The 27,973-nt window shown below is 49.0% G+C and overlaps 1 protein-coding gene across 12 annotated transcripts in view; it reads right to left on the minus strand.

The window, feature by feature from the left end:
• Nucleotides 1-27,973, minus strand: part of AGAP1 (ArfGAP with GTPase domain, ankyrin repeat and PH domain 1) — a 616,003-nt gene that overhangs the window by 438,740 nt on the left and 149,290 nt on the right. For 4 of the 12 annotated variants that reach the window (XM_032277587.1, XM_032277590.1, XM_032277589.1 and 1 more), the window contains exon 1: nt 7,426-8,441. The exons of 6 other annotated variants lie outside the window; for them this stretch is intronic. In XM_032277587.1, the coding sequence (XP_032133478.1) occupies nt 7,426-8,401 (976 nt within the window). In that variant the 5' untranslated portion in view covers nt 8,402-8,441. Of the gene's footprint in view, nt 1-7,425; nt 8,451-27,973 lie in introns of those variants that run through there. 2 more of the 12 variants (XM_032277591.1, XM_032277592.1) reach the window with 1 other exon arrangement.

Here is a 27,973-nt window from a genome sequence, read left to right on the forward strand (position 1 = left end):
ACCAACAAATCCAAAAGAGAACAGACTCTCAGAAGGTTGGGATTCTAGTTTGGCAACTGAAATAACCGGAAGAGTGAGATATCCAAGTATCCTGGAGCTGTCAACGGGCCGCATTGGCACCAGAGGAGAAAGAGCTGGCGCCACGCAGGCCCACCAGCGCCATATGCGACTGTGCCCACTCGGAAGGCTGCTGCGCTGACACTATAGGGAAGCAAGTCACAGACACGCATCCTGCTTCGTACATTTCACAGAACAACTGGTTTGGCTTTTTTTTTTTTTTTTTTTTATTGTAAAGAGGTAAGGGAGCAGACAGGCAGGAGCTGGATAAATATTTCTCCCTCACCTCTACCAACAGAGTTGATAACTGAGTGATTCTGATCCTGCGTAAGAGTCAGAGAGGGCAGGGGCTGCGTCAGAAAGGCTGGCAGCATTGTTCACTGAGTCAATCTCAAGTGCCTGACAGTCAGCAGACCAGCTCAAAGAAGCCCTTGCAATGACAGGCACAGAGAATCGGTGGGAACACAAGATTCCCTTGACAATCATCTCAAACAAATGACCATCCACTCAAATGATGCCCCCAAAGGCCGCACAGAGAATAAAGGAGCGTTCCTGTGTGTTCACCAAAACACCCAGCACACGATGTCATGTGAAAGCTTGGACCTCACAATCACAGCAGAAACAGATTCAAAACATTTTAACCATTCCCGACAAAGGACAGTTAAGGAAAGCAACCATCATTTTCCCTTCCCCTCCCAAAGACCAAAATGCATCTCATAAAAATTATCCTCATTTGTTGGATAAGGAGAGGCCGAAACAATCCCTTCACAAGCCTCTCACTGGTACGCCCTGGTACTGAATGAGACAGCAGAGTACTCCCATGTTCTGACCCAGGGAAGCGTACTGCCTGGTGAGCTTTCCGAGTCTTTAGAGCTGTTAGTGACGTCACGATTAAAAATCAATTAGGAAAATGAAAACAACAAAAGATTATAAGAAAACAAAGGACCAAGACCCATCTTTGAAGTAAAACTAGCTAAAGGAAATTATAGGAGCAGCTACATTCATGTCTTAACAGGAGAAAAGAGAACTAGCAAAGGTGAATGCATGTATCCACAATGAGAAACACAGTTCTCGGGCTATCACCAACAAACAGGGAAACATCAACACCACAGCGGATTCTAATTTGGGCTGAACAAACCCTAAACCAAAACGATCATGGGCAGATGGTACTTCTTTCAAAACAATGAAAAGACAATAATCTCTCCCCTTTTTGCTAATCTGTTGACCTTAATACCAATTCTGTTCTTAATCACCTGGCGACCTGAGTGTAGCGGTACGCACTTGATCTCATCACGAGACGACCCTCAATAAATAAAACTTATTTCATTATTTTACTGTGACATCATTTAAGTTAATATAATTGTTTCAAATCATTATAGGAAAACAAATTGACAATAGCCTAAAGGAGAATTCCTATCAGAAACAAAAACCACATGCCAAAAATATTTTTCGAAAAAAACAAACAACGCTCATTATAGAAACAGTAACAAAAATAAACAAAGCTCATTTATAGAAATAGTAACATCCTGTTTTATGCTTAGTGTCAGCATTAGTTATAAAGATTTGGGAACAGGAATAAATTCTTAGCAATTAACTACAAAAATCCCAACCACCTTGCTGGTGAAGTCTTCCCTACTGGTAAACTCCTACCAATCCTACAAGATCCAGCTCATTTACACCTCTGTGAGGCCTTCATTAACTCTATCCCATTAACTCAAGGACATTCAATTCACTCTCTCTCCTAGTTCTCTAGTTAGTTCCTCTCACAAAAATTAGCTGGGCACGGTGGTGCACGCCTGTAGTCCCAGGCAAACGTTTACTAAAATCTATGTGCCAAGCATAGTGCCTAGAGAAATGATACATGCTTCATGCCCAGGAAGGACTCACTCGTTAGAAGTGGCAGGCATGTATTTTTTTGTGGCAGGCATGTATTTTGTTGTAACAGCCAAAAGAAAAAAAAAAGCGGCAGACATTTACGCTCTGGGACTAGTGCTCCAATGGAGATAGGCTGTGCAGAGCAGGACAGTCATTTCTTCCCTCCAGTACCCCGTGAGGCTGTGATTCAATCTTTTCCATCTACTCCAATATGCTACTGACCTCAGAATACAGGAGCTGTGCTCTAGTTAGCTTCAGCTCCCGCTGCCTAGTAAATGCAGAACACACCGTAGAAACGCAATGTTGATTAATGCATTAGAATGATAATAAGATTACTTTAAAAAGGCCAGGCCCAGTGGCTCACGCCTGTCATCCTAGCACTTTGGGAGGCCAAGGCAGAGAGATCATGAGGTCAGGAGTTCGAGACCAGCCCGGCCAACATGGTAAAACACCATCTCTACTAAAAATACAAAAATTAGCCAGGCGTGGTAGTGGGTGCCTGTAATCACAGTTACTCGGGAAACTGAGGCAGGAGAATCGTTTGAACCCGGGAGGCGGAGGTTGCAGTGAGCCTAGATCACACTACTGTACTCCAGCCTGGGCAATAAGAGTGAAACTCCATCTCAAAAACAAAATAAAACAACAATAAAAACACCGCTACTGGTGCTATATAATTGGGTCTTACTGCTCCAAACAAAAGGTAATTGTTCATCATATAACCCAACAATTTGCTGCAATGTGACTGTTACAACTGGAAGACCTCTGGAGCAGATGTACTTTTGAGCACTGCCCAGGTGGCAGGATGTTCCAGCCCAGGTCATCAAGGAGAAAAATGTTTACAGGCGGCCTGTGCTGAAACTCAGACTCCAACCTAAGGAAATCAACACAGCAAGACAAGGCCACAGCGGTGGCTTAGAAGGTTCCTGGCTGACCTTCAGAGTAGCTCTTCCTTTTTCCCCAAGTACAACTGCTCTGTCTCCAGGAGAACAATGTTAGCCCTAAGCAAAAATAATGAGGAGTTTCCTAAATTGCTCTCTGGAGTCATTTACAAAAAGCAAGCAAACTCTATCTAGGAATGTTCAATTATAACAACAAAAGACTGTAGATAATCAAGTCTAATAACAGAAGACTGTAATCTGTTCAAAATGTTTCAAATGAGAAACACTGAATTACATAGTTGCTTTTCAAGTAAATGTCCTTTTCATTAATAAACTTAAAAATCAAAATGTATCAAGTTGTTTCAGTAGTTTTATTTAACTGCTGTGTCACTTTCTCCACTCAAGGTGGTTAATTTAAAAAGCAGGTCCAGTGTGGTGGCTCATGCCTGTAATCCCAACACTTTTGGAGGCCAAGGCGGGCAGATCCTGAGGTCAAGAGATCAACACCAGCCTGGCCAACATGGTGAAACCCTGTCTCAACTAAAAATACAAAAATTAGCTGGGCATGCTGGTGTACACCTGTAGTCCCAGCTACTTGGGAGGCTCAGACAACAGAATCTCTTGAACCCAGGAGGAGGGTTGCAGTGAGCCGAGATTGCGCCACTCCCCTCCAGCCTGGCGGCAGAGCGAGACTCCATCTCAAAAACAAAAACAAACAAAAGTCTATCGCCCTACAGTAATTGAGTGATATAAATCAATGCAATCAGAAATTAAAGAACAAAGTCACTCATAAAATGTGCTGTCAAAAATCAGCTGTAAATTACCAATTTTAAAAGCTAACCTCAGTAAGAGGTATCAATGAATCACTTTATTACTGTAATCAATCCTCCCAGACAGCATGAGAACATAAAGACACCGAATGCTCTGGATGGGCATAGCTAGTGTGGGCTTCACTCACCCCGAGGCTGGTTCCAGGGCTGGCCCAGACAGCATCCACTGGGATGCAGGGAGCATGCGCTGCAAGGGGACACTTTACAATGTCATTAATCATTTATTACTTGATCTTTTCTTGTATTAAATTATACTTGTGTCAATGGACTCTGCCCTAATACATGTGTATCAGGTAACACGAAACTGCCCTTGATCTGACACGGGGTCTTTCCGGAATGTCTGCTGGCTCGCTGCTGTCAGTTGCCAGCCTTACAGAGAGGGAGCAGCCCGGAACTTGGGGAATCAACTGTTCTGTTAGGAGCAAGAACCGGGAAGAGCCTAAACAGACAAGTTCCAACAAGGATCAGAAAGTACAGGGAATCATCCAACAAAGGTAGGGGTTCCAATCCTTTCATCCTTAATGCCTTGAGTGAGAATACAGGCAAACGAAAGGCACACATACGTAGGAGCCTGTGTGTGCTTTAAAATAAGACTCCAGCCATCTTGCTTCCCTGTGCTAAAATACCTTGCCAGAGCCTAAGCATTTAACTCCAAGAAGCCAAACAGACTACTTAATGTAATGATTAGTCTTCAGTTTCCTGTAGCCAATTCAAACACGTAATAGCTGTTTTAAAGGTGATGAAAAGATTCTAACAGAAGGAAAGCCTGCACCAACTGAAATCATCCCTAATTTCCTTTGTATTTTCAAGGACTCCAAATTTTAACACATTATGGCCAAGATTTAGAAAAAGCCAGTGGTGCTTCTCATGGCGCTTAGTATGTTACAGATCTACAATAGTTTCTCAATCTGAAATCTAAAAAGGTCTCAGAATAGAACTTCTTTTCATAAATGGTTGCCAAATTATTTTGGTGGCAAAACCAGAGTCTGACTGTCATGAGGCTATTTTTAATCACTATTTCACGGAGTGTGGATATCTCAGGCTTTGTTGCAAAATACTAGTGTGTGATTACAGGGTGCCACCCAACCTCACAGGTAGTGTTCTGTAACACACACCATTTTACCTTCCTGAAATCCAAAATTTCTGAGTCCCGCCTGGCCCCAGTGGTTTGGGGACCTACACCCTATGGACATTTACAGGGAAACTGAGCTTGGGCTCTGCTGCAACTGACTGTTACCATAGAGACTCTAACCTAAATTCAAAATCTTATTTAAATAGCATCTGAATTCTGAATTTATGTCATAGGAAGCAAATGTGTAAAGGCTGGGGAAGTATGATAAAATGAGAAGTTGTGATACCTGTGGGGGGCTGCACATTTTACCTGTAACAGACACTGGTATCACCAAGATCCTGAGAATACTGACATTTCAGACATTTTAGCCAAAGGCAACGAATTTATACAGGTAAAAGATGTAACTTCTCTGAGCATGTGATTACCTAGAAGTTCAGAATAATGTGAGGCCCAGAGTTCTGACCATGTGCACTGGAATGCAGTTCATTAAATTTCCATTTTTCTATACAACCCACAATGCTAGTATGTTATGTCTAAGACCAAAGTAATTCCACCCAGAGAAGGACTGATCACAAGGACAAACTGAGCATTACTCTAAACATTCCAACACACTTCACAGCCTTACTTCAAATCTACTATCAATCCATTTGACTAGAGAGGAAATACCCAAACCCCAAATGCTTTTAACTTGTATCAAGAGGGACCACAATGAAATGCGTTCTCTCTAAAGCATGTCTGTGCGTTTCTCTTTCTCCCTCTGTGATAACAAACTTGTCTGGAACCCAGGCAGCTAATTACTGTTTTCTTCAAAGTCCACAGAACAAAGATGCAAGCCTGCTATTACAGAACTGGGACCTTCAGGCCTGAACTTCCTGTGAATGCCAATGATGACAGGATGAACTTTGTGCAAATCAATTCTTTATTTTTTTTTCAGATGGAGTCTTGCTCTGTGGCCCAGGCTGGAGTGCAGTGGCGCAATCTCTGCTCATTGCAACCTCTGCCTCCCAGGCTCAAGCGATTCTCCTGCCTCAGCCTCCCAAGTAGCTGGGACTACAGATGCATGCCACCACACCCAGCTAATTTTTTTATTTTTATTTTTTTTTGGTAGAGACGGGGTTTCACCGTGTTAGCCAGGATGGTCTCCATCTTCTGACCTGTTGATCCGCCCGCCTGGGCCTCCCAAAGTGCTGGGATTACAGGTGTGAGCTACCGCGCCCGGCCCGTGCAAACCAATTCTTTTAACAAAATAACACGCATCACTTCTTAATATTTTAAGAGAATGCATGAAGAGGTGAGAGAATGGTTAGAGTAAAACACAGTGCCTTCTACAGTAAGTGCTCCAAGGGAAGTTAAAACAAGATGTGCCATGGCAAGCTAAACACTAAGTGTGACAACAGGTAACCGTGTATTCTCCCTAGTGAAACAGGTCAGATTTTAACATCACTGCACATGCAACTGCTTGGTTTCAACCATTCTCTATCACATTTGGAAGATCATTAGAAGCATATTAAAGCATGACCATTTTAATAAGGACAGTCACTTCTTTGCATTGGTTGGTTTTAATACAGATTCTAAGGGCAGTCAGCCGACCTGTTAAGTCCACTTGGGATGAAGACTCTCTCCAGAGGTGAGTTACACAGCAGCCTGAGCTGCTAATCAAAAGCCCACTCTCCAACTACCTTTATCTGTACCAGCCAAGTTAAGTAATTCAGATAAGAGATAGGATGAATAACTTTTTTGGTGGTAAATGCACGGCCACATGTCTGTGACCACAGTATCTTCTAGCATACATTACCCTCCCACGAGAATAGGGTGTAGCAATCTAGCCCCACCTTCCACCCCGGACCTCCCCTCTGGGTGATGCGCAGTTGATCGAGTCTGTGTTTCAAGGTCTCTGGAGGCTCTGACCCCCAAATGCTACCAAAAGGTTAACAGATTCCTGCAGCGGAATAACAGATCTGGCTGGGGAACCCTCCCTGCAAGGTCCTCTGAAGGGAACAGAGACCTGAGGTTTCAGAAAAGGCCACAGGTCTGCGATTTTCCTGCCCCTTTTCTAGCCTGCATTATTAGGAAACAGAATCCGGTCTCAGACTCGCTCTCCCCATTTAGACGCCACCTGGCAGGGAGACCATAGCAAGAGAGGCCTCTGTCCCGCCACGGCCCCCCCTGTAGCAAAGTGTCTTTACAGGCAGCTCAATACCGGGGGCCAGGGAGTCAGCTGAGACCACACCACAGTATTCACAGATGGTAGCACCAACAGGGAGACTCGAGGCAGGAAGGGGCGCCAGGATGAATGCCGGCTTCTACCCAGGCAGCTACACCTGTGCGGCGGCAGCCGGCGAGCCTCGGCTCCCTGGGGCGGCCCCACAGGTGTCGCGGGCAGCCAGCTCAGGACCCGCTCCCGCAGAAGGCCAAGCCAGCACACGAAGGAGGCCGGCATCGCATGGCAGGGCGACCTCTCCCCGGTCAAGCTCGCCTTGATGGAGGTGGTGGACCCCGAGGGGCACCAGCACGCACAGCCAGGTGCAGAGGCAGCTGGAAAACCCAGGACCGCTGCGCCCTGCTGGGGAAAACCGCAGTAAGCGAGTTCGCATTCTTCAAGGCCACGCGCTGGCTCCCGACCCGAGAGGGAGGGTCCCGTAGCCGCGGTGGAGCCGGCCAGTCCCCACCACGCGCCCCCTTCCGCCCCGGTACCCCCGGCCAAGATGCCCACCTCTGCGCGGGGAGCCATCGATGCTCTCGGCGCTGGACGAGTGCGTTTCGGCCGGGGGCCGCCGCAGGCTGAAATAGCCGCGCGGCCGCGAGGCTCCGCTCCGTGGGGAGGGCCCACCGCCCGGGCCCCCGTCCCTGCGTGCGAAGATGCCGCTGAAGAAGCGCAGCAGCCGGTGCTCCGAGGCCGCGCCGTGCCCGGCCGCCGCCCGCGCGCGCTCAAGCCGCTGCAGGTCGCTGTTGTCCAGCGTGCGATTTTTGCTCTTGCTGCGCTCCCAGCGCTCCAGGTCCGAGAGCGCATCGTTCTTGCTAAGCACCTCGCCCACGTCCAGGGTGTTACGCTTCTCCGAGGAGGGCTGCGCGGCGGCCGCGGGCTCCAGGGTGTCCCCGGCCGCGGCCTCGTCGTCAGGCGCCCAGGCCAGGCTCCCTGAGCTGCTGTGGCGCCTCTCGCCGCCCAGCGCCCGGCCCCGCGGCGCCTCGGGCCCGCTCCAGTGCCTGAAGCTCAGGCTCCGCCGCAGGGGCGCGGCCCGGGCCCCCTCCATGTCCGGGCTGCGGGGCGCTGGCGTGCCGCGTCCCTCCTCCTCCGCGGGGGCGCTGCCGGCCAGGTCCGCGGGCTCCAGGCCGCGTGCGCACGGCCGGAGCCGCCCCAGCTCCAGCTGCCCGGTGCTGCGGGTGCGGAAGGTGCGGAAGTCCCAGGCGCGCGGCCGGCGGCCCTCCGGGTCCTCGACGCCCTCCGGATCCTCGGCGCCCTCTGCATCCTCGGCCTCCTCCTCCAGCCGCCCGGGCGCGTCCGGGGAGCGCGCGGGCCGAGTCCGCCGAGCCGGGCGTGGGTCGGGGCCACCGGCGCCAGGCGCGGCCAGCTGCTCCTTCCTTACCATGGTGACGGAGATGCGGTAGACGGTCTTTCTGGGGGGCATCCCGCGCGGCATCGCGTCCGCAGGGGGCGACGCGGGCTCGCCACTGCCGTCCAACAAGTACATGTCGCTCGCGCGCTGGGGCCCCGCCGCATCCAGCGAGCCCGCGGGCTGGGGCGCGAGACCAGGCGGGGAGGGCGGGCGGGCCAGGAGTGTGGCCCACGCCCCCCCGGTCGCCGAGAGGGCCGCACTCAGGCTGCGGGGACGGCGCCCCTCGCACCCGCCGGCCCGTGCGCCGCGCCGCCCGAGTGCCGGGGTCCGGGCCCGGGGCGCTGAGCCATGGGCCGGCGGGGCAGGCGGGGCAGGCGGGACGGCTGGTCAGGCGCGAGGGCGCTCTTGCCGGCAGGTGCGGCCGCCGTGCGCAGGGCCCAGGGCGGGCGGCGGCGCCCGCGGCTTCATTGTCTACGGCGCTGGGCCCGTGCGCATCCTCCCGCCCCGGCTGCACAGCTTGGCGGTTCTGCAGCCTCCGCCACTCCCTGAGGCCCGGGACGCGCGAGCAGCTGCGCCGGCTGAGGCCGAGGGGTGGCGGGTGGCGGGCGGCGGGCGGAGGTTTAAAATGGAAATGCGCGCCGGGGCGGGGCGGGGCGGGGCGGGGCGGGCGGCGGGGGCCGACGTGCAGGGACCGCGGGCCGCGCGCCCAGCCGGGCAGGTCGAGTCCCGGGAGCGCGGCGGCGGCGGCGAGCGCGGCGGTGGGCAGGCCCAAGCGCCGGAATGGATCCGCGCAGCGCGGACCGGAGCCTCCGGGGGCCTAGCCCAGGACCAGTCTGCACCCTAAACCCACCACCCTCCAAGACTTGGCCTGCAAAAACAAAACGAGGGGCATCTCTCACCTGTTGCGTGTTTATGTGAGCCATCTTTCCTCACCATGCAGCCTCGAAGATGCAATTCAAGAGACTTGTTTAAAAAACAAAGTATCTTTGGTACCTGTTACCCCTGACCTCACCTAGGAACGAGTGGGCTTCCGGGAAGACAAGAACAAAGAGATGTGACTGCGAGGGATGGGTGCGGTTCACACCGATGCCCTCCCAGCAAAGGGCCACAGTCTTCTGTGGCCTGTCTCCTAAAATAATTCTGTCCTTATTGTTTGTATTTTCGATTAGCAATAATCTCACCCCAGATGAACCTCCATGGTTACAATACTGCCTCTGTGCAAAGCTTCTAAAATAATCTTGTAGGGTTATTTTACCAATGTGTGGGGAAAGATTCTTTAGAGGTAAGCACTTGCTCCCCATGACAGCAGACAAGAGAATACTGCTGTTAACGGCAAGAACACTGCCTGCCCACGCCAGGACTGTCCACTGACAAATCACCTGCTTGTCCACCTGTAAAACAGGGGTGCTGATAGAAGCTCCCAAACTTTCAGCATTCCTGTGAAGACTAAATTGGTTAAAATCCTATGTGCCAGGCATTCTGTGTGCATGCTAAATATTCACCATTAATACTGAAAACTGAACTTCTCTTCCATCAAATCCCCCACTTCCTACCTGGTGGGCTGACAGATACCAGTCTCAGATGTTATCTGAGGCCACACAATATTTAGACACAGCTGATCAACTTATCAGTTCCTCATGCTGTCAAACACAGATGTATTGTTGCAGAGTTTCCCTGATGAAAAGTTTCAGAAGGGAAAATGCAATGTCCCCTAATCACAGCATATGCTTCCATGACCTTTTCCAGGCCTAGAAATGCCACAGCTGGCTCCAGGCTGTTGCTGGGCCAGGTGCTGGTGGCCAGGCCAGGTAGGAGCATTACTTTAGGATTTGCTATTTGCAGGCAGAGATTGTCAGGTGCCAGCTTTCTGTACTTTAATCTTATTTTGGAGGTACACATTGTGTTCACGGCACTGGAAGTGGCATAAAAACGAACTGGGCAAGCTCTCTCTTGAAGGAAGTTACAGAAGTTACAGCCGAAATCTGGATTTTAGGACAGCTTGAAATTTAATATTCAGATTTAATGAAATAAATCAGAGTGAATGCTAGGTGATTCACCTCATTTTTTTTGAAGGGATACTTTAAAACACACCTGCCCACCCTCTATGTCCTCTACCCTAACAGGATTTTCACCATCACAGGGTCACACCTCAGTCTACCAGCTACTCAAACTTTAAGGGCTTTGAAAGTGCTACCTCTGGTATGTCCTCACTGTAAGGAGGGGTCCTCAGGACAGAATCGTTTTACCTTTTGAGTTTCAATAAAGAACCCCCAGCCTCTAGAGTGGGAGCCAGGCGGGATTCATCTGTCAGAATGCATCCTAGCCTCCGTGCAGTTAGGGAGATGCAGAGGCTGGGAGACAAAGGGCGCTTCCCCCAGGGCTACAAAGCTTCTCTGCAAGGGTCAAACATGGAGTGTGGGGGGTCACACTGCCTGTGTCCATTTTTTTTTTTCTCTTAGTAAGCATCAGCAGTCTGCTTTGTTGATAACAAAGAACAAAGTAAATGTGTGAACATTACTGAACTCCACACAAATCAAATGGAAATGTTATCTTGACATTTGCAGTTAGCATTTTTAGCAAACTTTCACCGAGTTGCTCATTTTTCTATTGGTTCACTTATTCAGTGAATACATATTGAATACTTACTGCAATGCTACACAGTGACAAGGCACGGGTTCTGCCCTCGAAGAACTGACAAACTACCGAAAAATGCTAAGGCGAAGTAATTTTACCAGAAAAAGACAGTGAGGGAGATGAAAGCGTCACGATAGTCCCCGAGGTAGCTACAGTGCCCTGTATACTGTCTCTTTAATGATGAACACTGCTAAAATTTGGCAAAAGTCTCCAATTTTATCACTGCAGCTGTATAGACTGAAAGGTCACCCAGGTCTGTAAGCTGAGAAGCAAACTGACTGAGCACCGTGGAGAGAGAGGAAGATCTCTGCTATGGTCAAGGTTGGGACCAGAACCCTGGTCTCCTAACTTAGCCAGGTGTGGGAAGCCGAGGTCAATTCTATTTGAGACCATGGTAATGTTCAGATACTGAGATGAACTTTAATATGAAAGTAGCTTGTCCATAATTAAGATATGTAAATCTATCTCACTTCTTATCTGAAGCATTCATAGAGCCCAAAGTAAAACAAAAACAAAACAAACACAAAAAACAAAATAGTGTTCCTTCAGGGCTAAAATACAGGACATTTGTCTCCCAATTACCGTAGCTTTGTCTAAAATCCATCCCAGGTTTTGTACTTTGCCATACGAGATGCAGGCTGCAGAGTAGAAGAATCCATTCCATCCACCTTAGATGACACTGACTCTTCCAGGGAACCTCTTTCAGCCATAGCCAGTGTGTTTGCAATCTTTCAGCATTTCCGCCTCAGAAGGAAGCGCTTATTTTCCACACCAGTCATAATGAGGCCAGGTCCAGTCTGACTGTGGGTGCTGAAAGAGCCAGTCACAGAGAACTGCCTTTCCCTACTGCCCTGGAGAGATGGGCTCTCCCAATGCAAAGAAGACACATGCTGCCGACCTGTCACTCCAAAATCTAAATCCCCTTCTACAAAGCCAGACCAGCCTTTTTTAAAGACAGAGAAAAAAAAAAAATCATAATACTATATATGTTCAGGTGGCATTAAGCTTTATTATCCTGTGGCTTTTTAAACACTCCACTAAGCTGTCATTTCTTGAATTTTTCCATGCCATATGGAGCATTATCACCATTTTTTTTTTTTTTAAAGCATGTAGTTGATTTCACTGCTACCTCAAAACCAAACAGCAGCCAGGTAATGCCTCCATGCTGCGTGGACTAATGCTGCCCAAGAGAGGAGACTGCAGAGGAGGGTCCGGGAAAGGTGCCAGCCCCAGCTAACCCCCATTCATCACCCTCAGCAGCTGGCTTCGCTCCCTTAGTTCTAAGTTTATGAGATACTTTGGCCACCCCCCATGACTCCTCTGTCCCGGGTCATTTCTAGCTACCTATAAATCAAACATCTTCCTTGAGAATAGTATTTCAAAAGTGTTGTTAGAGCTGATAAGCGTTGTTTAAAGGAAACTTCTGGTAGCCAGTCAGCAAAGCCATCTGCTACACAGGCTGGCTTTCCAAATAACAGAACCTGACAGCCAGTAATCACATTTGCAGTATCTTAGCATAACCGCGTCTCCTGATGGTAGAAACCAGCCAACAACTGGTCCTGCCCTGGCCTGAGCATGCCCACCACAGCAGCCAACCAAGAGCCCCTCCATGGGTACATCAAAGGCTATTTTCTGATAGCCAATTGACTGACAGATAAATGTAAGAAGACACAAGAATAAAGACGGTTATGTCTTATTAATACTTTTGTATTTTTAACATGAGACTCAAATTCTCATCTGAGAATGTCAGAGTAGAATGGCTTCTAAGCTAAGATTTGCCATGACACTCAGCTTCTAGGAACTGAAAATTCTACACCCATCCCTTTGCCTGGAACATTCCAGTTGAACTCACCAGGACCCCATTTTTCTCATTTTAAAAGCTGAAGGTTAAACGTGGAATTATAAAAGAAATGAGGACTTGACCCTCATCTGCCAGTCAAGGAAAGACAAGTATGGTCTGTCTCTAGGGCAGGAACACTGACCCAGCAGGAAAAAAGACCCCAGAAGTTCCTCTGAGCACCTGCATCCTTCCTGGGTTTATCCTTAAGGACCAACGACAGCAATCCCTGCCAACAGAATGCTGGCGATGTCTACTGTGTATGAACTCACCGCCACCCAGATAGGCTGGAGTGCAGTGCAAGATCATAGCTTACTACAGCCTTGAACTCCTGGGCTCAAGTGATCCCCCTGCCTCTGCCACCTGAAGAGCTGGGACAGCCTTGAACTCTTGGGCTCAAGTGATCCCCCTGCCTCTGCCACCTGAAGAGCTGGGACCACAGGCTCATGCCACCACCCCTGACTAATTTTTAATTTTTTTTGGGGGGGGGTGGGGGGGTCTTGCCATGTTGCCCAGTCCGGTCTTGAACTCCTAGTCTCAAGTGATCCTTCCACCTTGGGCTCCTAAAATCACTAGGATTACAGGTGTGAGCCACCACACTTGGCTAATTTTTTTGGTCAATTCTTGTAGAGATGGGATTTTCACTATATTGCCTAGGCAGGTCTCCCTTGTTATGCCTGCCCCTGGCTAAGGGTTGAGGTAGCATCACTCACACATGCTTTATTCTCTGAGAATGCCTCTGGAACTGACACATTACAGAAGAGACTTTAGTTCAACCCATGTATGAAGAATACAAGAGAGATTCAGGCCCAGACTCCTTCCCTCCATGCAGACAACAGGAAGTGCTGGACCCCACAGGGAGTCATATCCACTTAAACAGGCCAGGGAGAAGCAAGCTTGGTGTTAAAATAAACCAGTAAGTGTCCACTATGAGTAGATCCTTATTCCCAAACAAAAGGAAAACCAGGATATTTCTTGGTAGTTTTTCTTGCTAAGTAACAGGCAAAGGTGACAAGATATTAAAATCAGGCCGGGCATGGTGGTTCACACCTATAATCCCAGTACTTTGGGAGGCTGGGGGGGGGGGGATCACAAGATCAGGAGATCAACACCATCCTGGCTAACACAGTGAAACTCTGTCTCTACTAAAAATACAAAAAATTAGCCAGGCGTGGCGGCACGTGCCTGTAGTCCCAGCTACTCGGGAGGCTGAGGCAGGAGAATCATTTGAACCCAAGGAGGCAGAGGTTGCAGTAAGCCAAGATCGCACCACTGTACTCCAGCCTGAGCCACAGAGTGAGACTCCATCTCAAAAAAAAAAAAAAAATCAGATCTATTAAGCATTGTTCTGCAGAACCAACACAAACAACACTAATCGGCCATATCACAAACACAGCAGCTTCCAGTTCTGGCCACTCGCTGGCTGCTGGGCACTGGCCACAGCTAGAGAATCCCCAGAGGCGCTCCCCTCAACCATCCAGCCTTCACACTCACGGACAGAGGGGTGCAGTCAAGGGTAACACACGACACTGCAGCTGTGCTCAGCCAGCCACAAAGCAGCTCTGGAGCTTGTGTGCAGAAAAACCAAGAAATCCCTACAAATTCTCTCATCTTCCTAGTACTGGGTGCGCAGGGGAACAGGCCTATTTGGTAACATTTTCCTCTACAGGATTCACAGGCGAGAACTCTTCTAATATCACCATCTGTACGATGCTCTTCATGCAGACATTCCTTCTCAAAGCACAGGGAAGTGTCTGATTTGGATTCTCCTAGGAGCCTCCTGGGATAGGAACGAATGCCACGAACTGTCAGAGAACAGTGACCTAAATACGTGTGACAACATCTGGCTGTTTACCAAGCTTTTCTTTAGATCCACTGACCTCAAATATTTAGAAGACCCATGACTTACATGAAGAGCAAATCGAGGCCACAAACGATGCCCTGGGAATTTTTACCAGCCCCATTATAAAGCCCAGCTTCTGGAAGAGCATGATTTTACACAGTTCTCACTTCTGCATCCCGTTTGGGATTCGGCTGCAGAGATATCTGAAAAATCTTTTATCTGTGCCCAGGGGACTGGAATATTTGATATATCTTTTTCCTGTAAATATGGAAAGCAAAATGCCCACGATGCCAGTTCAAAGCCCAACCCCAAGCTGCTCCCCCATCTCGGCAGAGGGAGGCATGAGATGGCTCCCCTTCCTCTATTAGCCAGCATGTTCCCGGCTTGGTGTTCCCCAGGCTCGGAGGAAAACACTTCAGGGGCTCCCGGGGCAGCTTGTTAGTGCGTGGGAGCTCTTAGGAAAGATCTGGCTCCCCAGGATCACATCTGACCCAGTAACTTGGAAATAAAACCTCTGCTCACAATGCACCAGTCAGCAGTGGCCAGCAGCACTAAGCAGGGTGAGTGGTTCTTGCAGCAAGGCAGGGGGATGAGGGACACAGAGGCTGGGTGTGAGCCCGGACAACCCCAACTCCTGCAGCTGCTGAGCACCTTCACCGGGTTATGACACTGTGCTATCTTTCCTCCATTCAACATCACCAATTTCGGCCGGGCGTGGTGGTGGGCGCCTGTAATCCCAGCTACTCGGGAGGCTAAGGCAGGAGAAACGCTTGAACCCAGGAGGCGAAGGTTGCAGTGAGCCGAGATGCCACCACTGCAATCCAGCCTGGGCAACACAGGAAAAAAAAAATCACCAACTTCCACAAAGGCAGACAGATCAAGTGGGGGAATGATAAACTGAATTGTGATGGTCACACAATTTACAGCACTTCAAAACTGCTATGAATCCTCCCCTCCAAGGACGTACTCTGTCCTTAGGAGTGTGGTTGAAGGTGTGACCTGGTTGGTTACGTATCAAGACTTACCAAATCTGGAAAAGGAGGTTAACTCCTCATCAACCCAGCTCTGCACACTGACTGCAGGATCAGAGGCAGCCTGCACAGAATCTCTCTAAAGCCATGCCACAAGTTAACATGGGACTACCTGGCATGGCACTGAGTGGATACACCAAGCTGAGATTCTTGTGCCCTATCTGGGTCCCCTTTTTTCCTGGTCACTGCCTCACAGCTGCTCTACCCCAAAGGAGCTGGGCAGGGTGGTCAGCTCGAAGGTGGAGAGGGCCAGGCCGCATGGCCTCCTCAGCGCCATGGTCTTTTCCTTCCCTGAGTTCCTGGGGCCTCCACCCATGGCCAGGCTCCAACTCACCCAGGCTAACTCCGCCCTACAGTCTTGGCCTCCGAAAGCCCATTCTCTGCCCACAACTCCCAGGTTGGCCATCCTTTCTGGAATTTTCCCTCACACTGTAGCTGACTATCAGGCATCCTTTCCATCCCAACTCACAGCTGCCTCCTGGTGCCACCTTCTCTGTCCAGCAAAGGCCAAGGGACATGGCTGTATCACTGTGTGCACCAGACACAGCCCCACCTGTCCCTGGCTCCGCTAAGACCCACCTGGGCATGCCCCAAAGGTGGTTCTGTATGAACTCCAGCGCACTGGACCAGTGTTCTCCAAGCAAGGTCCAAAGATCAGCAGCAGGGGCTTCCCCCAGGAACCTGACCCCACCCCGAGATGTTCCACATCTCCCAGAGACTCAGATGAGCACCAGTGGCAGACGCCCCAAGTCCACATCACCAAGCCCCACTGCAGATGCACACTTGCTGGGGCTGCTTCCAGCATTCCACAGGCTTCCCCCTCCCCCTACAGCCCGGGCCAGCCCCCCTTTCCCATTCCTAGGATTCCTGGAAACTCTCATTGCCCCCTCCCCTCAGCAGGATAGCCTCCAGCCAGGACTTCAGAGCTCCCTCAATGTCACACCCACACCCACCTCTCCTGCTCGGAGTTGGCAAATGGACCCTGCACCATCAATCACAATCACCTTTCCTTCAGTCTGCAGAGGAAAACACTAGATATATCCCACTTAACAGAAAACAGAAACAGCCTGCCTCTCCTCCCTCCAGCCTGCCACAAAAGCCCCTCCTCCACCTGCCAATCTCCTCCCACCTGTGTATTGTCTGAAATACCCGGAGAGCCGGCTCTTCCTCTACTGTTTCACAGCCTCTTCATCCGTCCCGGGATTCCCAGAGCACACGCGTCCTTGCTGCCCCACCCCAAGACATAGCCTATGCTCAGGAAACCATCTTTACTCCTGCAGTCAGAGTCTGAGGGTACATGTCTGCTCAGAGCCCTCAGTGAGTACCTGTCACCTGCAGAATAAAGCATCCATTTCCTTAACTGGTATCCAAAGACCCTCACGCCCTCCAATCTCCCCAGTTGCACTGAATGGCTAAGAGGCTGGGCTCCAGGGCTAGAATGATGCGAACCACATGTGACCTCGGAAGAGTGACCTTGAGGCTCTGCATCAGGTTCTCATTTCTGCAAAAAGGAGACAATTACAATACAGTAGCTGTGACAGTAAGATGTAACCATGTATGGGAAGCATTTGCTCCAATGCTTAAAACCAACAGCGGTTGTTTCTGCTGCAGCCCAAGATTCCCCATCCAGACAAACCAGTGTCCTTTCTGGTTCCCAGCCACACCGTACCCAGTCTGGCCACTATCTCCTGCTGGGACCAGCAGGATGGAGCTCAACTCTCCCCATCACTGGGGCTGGACTCAGGAGTCCTCAAGCTCTTTTTCCTGCCGGCCTTGACCTCTTGTTCTCCCCTCAGACCTGTGCACACCTGTGCACACCTGGGCACTTGGCATCTGTCACCCTGCTCTGACACTTCCATTTATAGAACCTCCTCCCTCCCTCTGTCAAGGACAACTTGTTTCTAAGCCCTCATCAATGAACGCTCTGCTTCATAAATGCTGCTTGATGTTGACTTAATCAATCCAGGTGATGCCTCAGTCATGTTACAAACAACAAGGCTGGTCAACTTGTGCTAAGCCCCCAGGAAGCCTGTTTGCCCTTCCACACAGTGCTGTCCCCAGTGGCACCCCGCAAGTTTATCTAGGAAGCCTCCAGTGGTTAGGGAAAGACACAGAGAAGAGGGTGACTCACTTATTCCCCTGGCCACAAAAATCCTCAGCCGCAGCTGATCTTGGGTGGCCGCTCCACTGAGAAAGCCTGTCCCTCCCTCCCTCCCTCCCTCCCTCCCTCCCTCGGTGGAAAACATGAAAACACACTCACTGTGTGTACTGAGGGGGTGGGGAACATCCCGGAGTGTGACTGCCTGGGAAGAGCCAGCCTGGTGGCAGCAGCTTCATTTCAGGGAACGGGATGCTGGTCAGATGGAGAGGTCTACAGTCTTGAAGACCCCATGGGGGGGGCCTATAGGCCTGTCCCTTCCCTGCCCACCCCACCAGCTTGGGCCCGTGCCAGGCCCACTGTGCACAAGGAGCCAGATGTTGATTCATGAGTCCCTGACCCTCCCAGGACCAGAGGTGGCTGGCTGGTTTCCCATATTTGGAGTCTAAGGGCTTGTCTGCAGAGGCCAGGGCCTCAACTGAGAAACAAAAAAATATACACTATTGATCCAGGGCTTAGAAGATCCATTAAGAAACAGAATACGTGGAATAACTGAGAACTGTTTACAGAGAGGATAATCATTGAACCCATCCCCAGAGCTGAGGCAAGGATCCGACAGCCCTCCGCACCTGGACCTGCACAGGTTCTCAAAGTAATGCTTGCCATGCTTCAAATGACACGTTCAGGGGAGCTGCAAAGGGACTCCGAGCAGGGCATCAACGTCTGAGAAGTGACCCACAAACACCTGTGCTCAGATATCAACCTGATGGTCAAAGGATTTCCCAAGATGCCACAGTTGTAGGAAATTTTGAAAACGGTGACACAGGCTCGGCCCGCCCAGCAGAGGCCCCTCCCCAGTGCACCAAGGCCAGAGCTTAAGGAGGACGCTGTGGCAGTTCAGACCTGAATTCAGTTCATCCATCCTACCCCTACAGTGCCCCAGAGAGGTAGGTACTATTATTATCCTGATTTTACAGGCATAGAAAGTCAGTCACAGGTGAAGAGGGTCCTTGGATCTCACTGTAAAGGGTGGGGCTGGGCTGAGGTTATAAGACTCACAGAAAGGCACAAATCAGGGGGCTGTGGGGGTCCAGCTCCAGGGCCTTCCCCGGGGGACAAGCCCACAACAGCAGGTGGATTTGCAAAAGGAGGCTGGCGTGGAAGGTGGCAGGCAGGAGAACAATGGAGGGCCTCTGCAAAGGAAAGCAAGAGCTGTGCATTCTGCTGGGCTGCTGCAGAGTGAGAGCAGGAAGGAGGAAGAGGAGGGAGGGCAGAGAGAAAGTAACGTGCTCAAAGAGCTTTCAGAGAATGTACCAGAACTGGTGGTCAAAAGGGGAAAACACCAACAAAACAGAAGGTCCCTCACCGGCATTCGGAGGGGAGGGTGCTAAAGTAAAAACTCAGGGCTGAGTGGGGTGAAACTGGCTCCCATTTCATTTGAATGTCAAAGGACAAAGCACCAGCCCAGAGATTAGGATTAGCTCCCAAATCTCACCCTCAAAACTCAGTTCCCCGTTTCCTTCCAGCGTTCCTGGAAAGGCTGGGCAGGTGTTCCTTGAGCTGGCTCTGCCTCCCCTCACAGCTCCAGGGAAGCCCACCTGTGCCCACTGGCTATGTCCCTGTATCCACTGCCCAGGTCTCTCTTTTAGCCTGTCCACCCCTCCATCCCTGCCTAGCATGTGCCCCCAGCACCCTCAGGCCTGGACACTCCGCGCCACACCTCCCCCCGGACTCCTGACCTCAACCCAGGGAGGCTGCAGGAAAGTCTTTCAATTGTAGATGTCTCTTTGCTGAAGCGGAAACACTCACTTATAAAGCCATAAATTCTTCATATCCAAAGCATTCCAGATATAATTAGAGCAGTACAAAGGCCTGGGCCTTCAAAAAATCGCTATTTCTCCAAACACATCCAGACCTTTGGCAGGTCTATCAACACAGACGATCCCAGGGAAATGGCACCTTTATTTCTAAAGCTGGTAACAGAAGACGTTTTGCTAACAGAAGAAGGTACATAAAAACAAGGAAAAATGCGTTGCAAAAGTGTAAAGGGAAAATTTCCATAAATACTTAATTGGCCACCAAGGTTTTAATGACCTTCACTACCAATAGAAATATTTTAACGTTCATAACATTTGAATCCATCACTGTACAAGTTTACCAGAGTTGACCTAACAAAATACCACGAACTGTGTGGCTTAAACACCATACATTCATTTTCTCCTAGTTCTGGGGCCTAGAAGGCCGAGAAGAGCACAGTGTGGACAGGGCTGGCCTCTTGAGGTCTCTCGGCTTAGACATGCCATCTTCTCCGTGTCCTCACACGCTCTTGTCTCTGTGTCGACGTCCTAATCTCCTCTTCTTATAAGGACACAGTCTTTTTGGATTAGAGCCCACTCTACTGACCTCATTTTGACTCAATCACCTCTTTAAAGAACCTGTCTCCAAATAGAATCGCATTATGAGGTACTAGGGGTTAGGACTTAAAACACACGTTCTGGGAGGCACAGATTAACCCACAGCGATCACCACCATGGTTAGGGCATAATAAAACACCACCGGGCCTGCAATCCCAGCACTTTGGGAGGCCAAGGTGGGTGGACCACCTGAGGTCAGGAGTTCGAGACCAGCCTGGCCAACATGGCAAAACCCCGTTTCTACTGAAAATATAAAAAATTAGCTGGGTGTGGTGGCAGATGCCTCTAATCCCAGCTACTCCAGAGGCTGAGGCAGGAGACTCGTTTGAACCCGGAGGCGGAGGTTGCAGTGAGCCGAGGTTGCCCCATTACACTCCAGTCAGGGAGACGAGAGGGAGACTCTATCTCAAAAATAGTATTAATAATAACACCACCATCGCTTATTCTTAAAGTCATGGGGACGTTCAGTGTGTAATAGTCACAGCTGGATTCACGGGCCTTTTTCTCAGTAAAAACTCAAAGAAACAGCAACATGAACAAGGCCCTGCATTGCACAACTCAATTCCAGGGCTACCCAGGGCCCTGCAGCTGAAGTAACAGTTACAAATTGGAGAGAAACTCAGGACAGAGAGAGAGAGAAAGAGAGAGAGAGACAGGATCTCCCATCTCTGAGGATGCAGTCCAGAGGCTTCCAGCTGGAAGAAGCGGAGTCCCTCAGGGCTCACACTGTGATGCTCTTGGGGAAAGTAGGAAAGTTATCAGTACATGTGTGAGAGCTGGGTTCGCTTATCTGGACTCTGGTTTCCACTTTTCAATGGAATATTAATTGGATTCATGTAAAAGCTTGCATATCTTGCTCAAATATTAAATCATAATCCGTGTGACTGTGGTCAGCAATTTCAACAGGGACCCCTAGCACAAAACTGAATGGAATGCCTCTCTTCCTTTCTGTTAAAGGACTGCAGCATTAGCTTCATGTAAGTCCAAGTCTTAGGTTTGAAACTGTTGTTTGTTCTCGTGCTTCTGAATGTAGCCTTAAAACAAGCATACAATGTCTGCCCTGCAAAAAAAGTTGTCTTCCTGAAAGCTGAATATCTGTCTCCACCTCGGTACAAATCACCAAGATAAATGAAAGCAATATTCTCTACTGCGTGTCCTCATTAGCCATCATCAGCAGGAGCAGCCCCCTGAGGCCAATCAGAACAGGGGCTGCAGTCTTCCTGGTAAAGGAGAACTCCTGTGCCCTTGCACGGAAGGAGGGGACATGTGATGGACTGCCTTCCCTGGACTCCGCATTGCTTTGGCTTTCCTGGTGGAGTGTGTGCAGCCCTGCTACTTACTTACTGGAAGTGTCGGAGCTCCAACCACTGCCTTGCCGCATCCTGCACTGCCCCCTCCCTTTTCCATACATCTCCAGAGCAAAACCCAGGATCCTATTCCAACACAGATTCTTCCACGGCATCCAGGACGGTGCCTCACTTTAAAAAAGACCTTGGAAATCTCTACTGAATAAACTTAAGTCTGAATAGATCATACTTTTGGGAATGTGTTAAAAATACATGCACGGCACTACAGATGACTTCTTCACAAAATAAGGAATCCTGCTGCACGTGGACTTGCAGAGCAACGCATGCAGCACCTGCTTTGCTGGAATGCGGCGAATGCTCAGCCTGGGATCCTGCTTGCAGGCAGCCTTGTGAGAGAAACGTTTTCACTGCTTCTAACTCATCAGATACAGCTACTCGACACAGGTGTGATATTCCCATCTAAGGGTGGGGACTATGATATTGGTGAAATACAGGAAAAGGGATCAAAAGTAAGACTAGAAAGCCCATGGTGCAATTAAAGGCTGGACACCTGGGTTGTCTGGGTATGATTCTGCAACACTTAAAGAGATCCCTGGGCATTACCGACGTCAAAATTACCTAGAAAGAAATTCAGGACACAGCACTCTCCAGCTTTCCATCTATTATCTTTTTCACCTACTCAATGTATTAATACACACCACAAGGAGTGCACACACCAGGCTACGAAATTCTGATCTCCCAATGGAATAAAGTGCTTTAAAGAACGAAAAGGGAGACAGCGACCCGTCTACTTTCCAGCTTCTGTACACTTAATTAATTCCATGTTCAATTCCAGCATGAATAAATTTTCAAAGCTTATGTCTCCTGTTAAATCTGTGCTGACCTTGTACCAAATGCACAAATGTTTCTGTTAACACACAACTCAAAAAAAAAAAAAAAAAGGATCATTCTGGATATGGTAATTAATATTCTTTATTCGTGGAAGAGCTTTGTTTGAAATGATATGATTCAATCAGAAAGTCATTTTCTTTCCAAGTTTGCTGGCCTCCCGAAATGAATGCAAATCATGGTAACAAAGCCAACACAGGGACTGAAGACATACTGCTTACTCCTTCTAATTGTTTAATCTTGGTCCAGACATAGCTGGGAGAAATAATTCGGCAATTCTAATTGAGTATTTTGGGTGTTTTTATTCTAATTTTCTTCAGACCATTTGCTTATGTGAAAATAAAGCAGAGACTAGTGATGGAGATCTTTCTGATGACATTATCATCAAGCACTGTCATTTGATAAGAGAACAAAAAAGGATCTTAAAAATCCTATGGGTATGATTAAAAGCATGTCATCTTTAGAAGTGGCCAGGGGGGACTACTGACTACTAACCACCTAGTTCATGTCACTATAAATGTGTCACCATCTTGAGACCACTTTATCTCCACTAACAGACACACAGGGACATCTGAGGATGACCTTCGACTTGCTGAACCATTCTTTACTTTTGCTCTCTACACTGCAACAGCCACGCACCTATTAAAATATTTCTTGTCATCATTCAATCAGTGGCGTAGAATATGGTGCCCCTTCTCAAGCTATCATTTATTAAAATATCCAATTGGAAAATCTGTTTTCTTTATCTTGCTATTGTAGTCACACAGTTAAGCAACCCCAGCTGTGCAGGAAATACCATGGCAGTGAACACATTACTGAGCATGGAAGAATCAATTGGGGTTCCTGTCAAAGATTTCACGTGCCACAAAGAGGCCAGGAGATAAAACGCAAAAGCCCACACTGCACTAAGCACACAGTTACACACAAAATCCCTTCACGGGCCAGGTTGAAATATGCAATGAATGAACCTAAAGGACACTGATTAAAATCTCCTCTAGAGAACTGTCACATTCTTCTTCCGTTTCTGTGTCTGTATTTTCTAAAATTAACATGGACTGTTTCTGTTTTTTGAGATGAACTCTCACTCTGTCACCCAGGCTGCAGCGCAGTGGCATGATCTCGGCTCACTGCAGTCTCCGCCTCCCGGGTTCAAGGGATTCTCCTGCCTCAGCCTCCCAAGCAGCTGGGATTACGGGAGCTGGCCACCACACCTGGCTGATTTTTGTATTTCTAGTAGAGATGACATTTCACCATGTTGGCCAGGCTGGTCTCAAACTCCTGACCTCAAATGATCCACCCGCCTCAGCCTCCCAAAGTGTTGTGATTACAGGCATGAGCCACTGAGCCCCGCCTGGATTGTTTTTAATAAGAATGGCCATTTTTAATTTTTAAACTTGCAAGTAGGCTGGCTTTTCAACAATTTTGTTTATGCTCTGAGCAAGACATACTTAGTTTTTTAAACCTGTCTTTGCATCTATCTCTTGCTTTACTCAAACTGACCATTTTTAAATCTGCCTGGGAAAGCTCCACATTTACTACTTAATCCATCAGGTAGAAGAGATCAGGGTGATGGCCAGGGAGTCTGCACTTTGCCTGGCAAGGCAAGAGGGGGGTTCGCTGCTCCACAGCAGTGGGGTATAACTTCTTCTTTACAGTGGAGCAAACAGGCTGTGAGAGGTCAAGTGTCTTGCTGAACGCCAGAGAGCAAAACCCACCCTCTCATCCTTTTCTGTGCAGTGCTGCCTCCTCACACCTGTTGATGGGTCAAAAAGAACGCCTACTGGTATTGTTTTTTGTTTTTGAGACGGAGCCTGGCTCTGTCCCCCAGGCTGGCGCGTCCAGCGGCACGAACTCGGCTCACTACAGCCTCTGCCGCCCAGCTTCAAGCAATTTTCATGCCTCAGCCTCCCAAGTAGCTGGAATTACACGTGTAAGCCACCACACCTGGCTAATGTTTGTGTTTTATACTGGAGATGGGGTTTCACCATAGTAGTTGGGCTGGTTTTGAACTAATGACCTCAAGTGATACACCTGCCTGAGCCTCCCAAAGTTTTGGGATTACAGATGTGAGCCACCGTGCCCGGCCTGGTTTCATTTATGTTTCTGTTCAACTCTGCCCTTGAGTTCTTTTCCCTGATGTTCAGTGATGGCTCTGAAATAATGAAGTGGCATCTTCTGAATCACAGGGACTCTCCTCCTACAGCCAGATATAGGCTGTTCTCTTAACATGGAGTCAAAGCTGTCATCCCACAGGCAGGTGACCCCGTGACTTCCTTAGGGTGGTTCCTGGAGGCTGACAGGCCTCTAAGGGGCAGGAAGCATGCAGCGGACAGGGGTCTCCAGGGACACAGTGGCCTGAGGGGACCTCAGGGATGTGTGGGCAGAAGGCTGGAAAGTAGCCAGATAACTAAGATGGCCATCCCCTGATAAGCATGGGAGCCAGGGCCCTGTCACAGGGCCACAGAAGGGCCAGGTGGGCTGCTCCCAGAGGGACAGACATGGGACATTCAATCAAGCTTCCAGTAGGCCAATCACGGAAGTCACCATAAAAGCTGCCTATGCCACCTGGAAAGCTGATCAGCTGGTCCCCGGCGCAGTCCAGGTGTCTTTCAAATGAAATTAAGATGGCTCCCTTCTGTGTGACCTAGAGTTTGCAACATCCTGTATTTCTCAATCATAACCATTTAAAAAAGTAGAAAGTTCAAAAAACAAAAGGGATGCCCCAAACCCTAACAATTTCTTTCTTTTCTTTTTTTAAGACGGAGTTTCACTCTTTTCGCCCAGGCTGGAGTGCAATGGCACGATCTCAGCTTACGTGGCTCCCAGGTTCAAGCGATTTCCTGCCTCAGCCTCCCAAGTAGCCGGGATTACAAGCATGCACCACCACACCCAGCTAAGTTTTGTATTTTTTTTAGTAGAGATGGGGTTTCTCCATGTTGGTCCGGCTGGTCATCTCCGCCTCCCAAAGTGTAGGGATTATAGGTGTGAACGACCGCACCAGCCAAGAATATCATACTAAAAGACACTTGCTGGAGCACAGGGCTACCTATCAGGGAGAGAAGATGTCTTCTGGATGGCATGCTGCCTTTATATGCCTGTCCCTTCCCATGGGCTGCTTTATTCTTTCTAGAACAAGATAAGAGTATAACTATAAATCAACCTGTCAATTATTATGAAAATCTCTTTAGCTTAGATTCCTAGAAGCACAATTCCTGAGTCAAAGAAAGCAAATATTTCAAACGTTCACATTTCCAAATGAATTTTTAAAAAGGTCTCCCTTCCCACCATCATTATTTTGGGGGCTCAGTGTTGCTCACTCCCAGCCCCCCACCAGCACAGGCTTAATCTGCCTCACAACCGCAACATGGCTAGAGGGCTGAATTGGTCTATGTCGTCATCATCACTGTTTTTCATCCTTGCTTATTTGTTCAGTAACAGCATTTCCGATTAATCCGTTTTTGTCTATTTGCCTACGGGAATCTTCATGTTTTTGTAATCTATTTATACGGGCTGTTTAAACACCAGGAATAGCCATTTGTCTGCAACATTCACTGCAAATATGTTGCCCTTAAACTTGTCAAAATGAGGATCGGAGTCTGTAGAAGACAATTTTCTTTCTTTTTTTTTTTTTTAGATGGAGTCTTGCTCTGTTGCCAGGCTGGAGTGCAGTGGTGTGATCTCAGCTCACTGCAACCTCTGCCTCTCGGGTTCAAGCGATTCTCCTGCCTCAGCCTCCTAAGGAGCTGGGACTACAGGCACCCACCACCATGCCCAGCTAATTTTTTTTATTTTTTAGTAAAGACATGGTTTCACCATGTTGGCCAGGATGGTCTTGATCTCCTGACCGTTGGGGTCGCAGTGAGCTACAATCACACCACTACACTCCAGCCTGAGCAACAGAGTGACACTCTACCTTCAAAAAAAAAGTAAAACAGTAAATTAAAAATGCAGAGTCTCCAGGCCTACCTGGCCCCATGGAATCGGAATCTCTTGCGCTGGGCCCAGGAATCTGTGTTAATAAGCTTCCAGATGCTTCCTGTGCATCTCTGCACAAGTATGCACAGTGCTGTGATTTATCTCCTGACATTACAGGTGTAAAAGATACATTGTAGTTAAACACTCCAGTGTCTTAAAATGCCTGATTTAGTAAAAAGCCAAAAGTTCTATTTTCCCCTGCACTTGTTCATTCCCCCCAAAGTTTGGAAGAATAGTCTGTCATTCAAAGGATCATTAAAGTAACATATTTTTTAAAGACATGTAGAAGTCTAAGAAGCATTCACAGTCTGACAAAGTCAATGATGGGATAATGGAAAAATCGAAATCCTCTAGAGGTAGAGGCAAGATTGCACCTGAAATGTTACTTGGACTTAATCTGTAATATAAAATAAATGGGCCGGGCGCAGTGGCTCATGCCTGTAAGCCCAGCACTTTGGCAGGTCGAGGCAGGTGGATAACCAGAGGTCAGGAGTTCAAGACCAGCCTGGCCAACATGGTGAAGCCCTGTCTCTACTAATCAGGCATGATGGTAGGTGCCTGTAGTCCCAGCTACTTGGGAGGCTGAGGTGAGAGAATCGCTTGAACCCAGGAGGCGGAGGTTGCAGTGAGCCGAGATTGTACCACTGCACTCCAGTCTGGGCAACAAGAGAAAACTCCGTCTCGAAAAAATAAAAATAAAATAAACATGTCCTCTAGACTCACTCCTGAGCCTAGGAAAGGCTGACATTCCACTGCCCCACAAAATCCTCCCCCCAGGAGGGTCCCACTCAGTGACTTCACTTATATCTTTTCCAAGAGCCCACTGCCCACCCCCAAAGAGCAATGCAACTCAATTCTAATCCAAGTCATGTTCTGGGGTTTTAAATAAGCCTTCCAGAAAACTCTACTCTCATTTGGGGTTCTCACAAGCCACATTCTCAGGCTAAACCTTGTTCTGAGACCCCCAACAACCAATTAGGAGGAGCCACCATGGTGGGTTTGGTGGAGGTACAAAGGGAGGGTTCCCTGCTTCCGAAGTCCTGGGGACTGAAGTCACGACTACGTGACTGTCTTAACTGGAAGAGGAGGATGAGGGTTCCAGCTGTGGCTGCATGTACAATGTGAATAGAAAACCCTCTTTCCACAGGAAGAATGGCAGAGGGAGAGGTAACCTCACCCTAGTGTGGTGAAGCCTCTGAATTAAGGTGCTTCAATGTTAGTGAGTGTAGAACTGTCATCTGCAGCCTCTCCTTGGTTCCCAGAGTGCATTTCTCCATTGCTGAGGGGAGAATGCAATCCTGGAGCTGGCCCACTGCAGAGTCCAGTGCATGGATAGAGTGCACTGTTGGCGTTTCACAATCCTAAATGAGAGCAGACAAAAGGAAAGGGGAAGAAACCCAAACTGCCCACCCCAAGCGCAGAGGAGATGGAGGAGCGGGGGTCTAGGGGCAAGCAGAAGTTGTCAGAAGAAAAGGAGAAAGAGATGGATGCAGCATGGCATTCATGGGATGGACACCCGCCAGCCAGCCTCTCCCATACTGTAATTAGCCAAAGCCAGACTACAGCTGCCTGGTTTGTGTGCAGCTTTTTTTTTTTTTTTTTTTTTTTTTTAACAAAGGTTTTCCCTTTGGCTTGGGTTGGGGGCAAAGGGGCAAACCCAGCAAACTGCTGGCCGCAGGG

Source organism: Sapajus apella, unplaced genomic scaffold (assembly GCF_009761245.1).
Source record: "Sapajus apella isolate SASKATOON/1434 unplaced genomic scaffold, GSC_monkey_1.0 scaffold10, whole genome shotgun sequence".
NCBI classification, from domain to species: domain Eukaryota; kingdom Metazoa; phylum Chordata; class Mammalia; order Primates; family Cebidae; genus Sapajus; species Sapajus apella.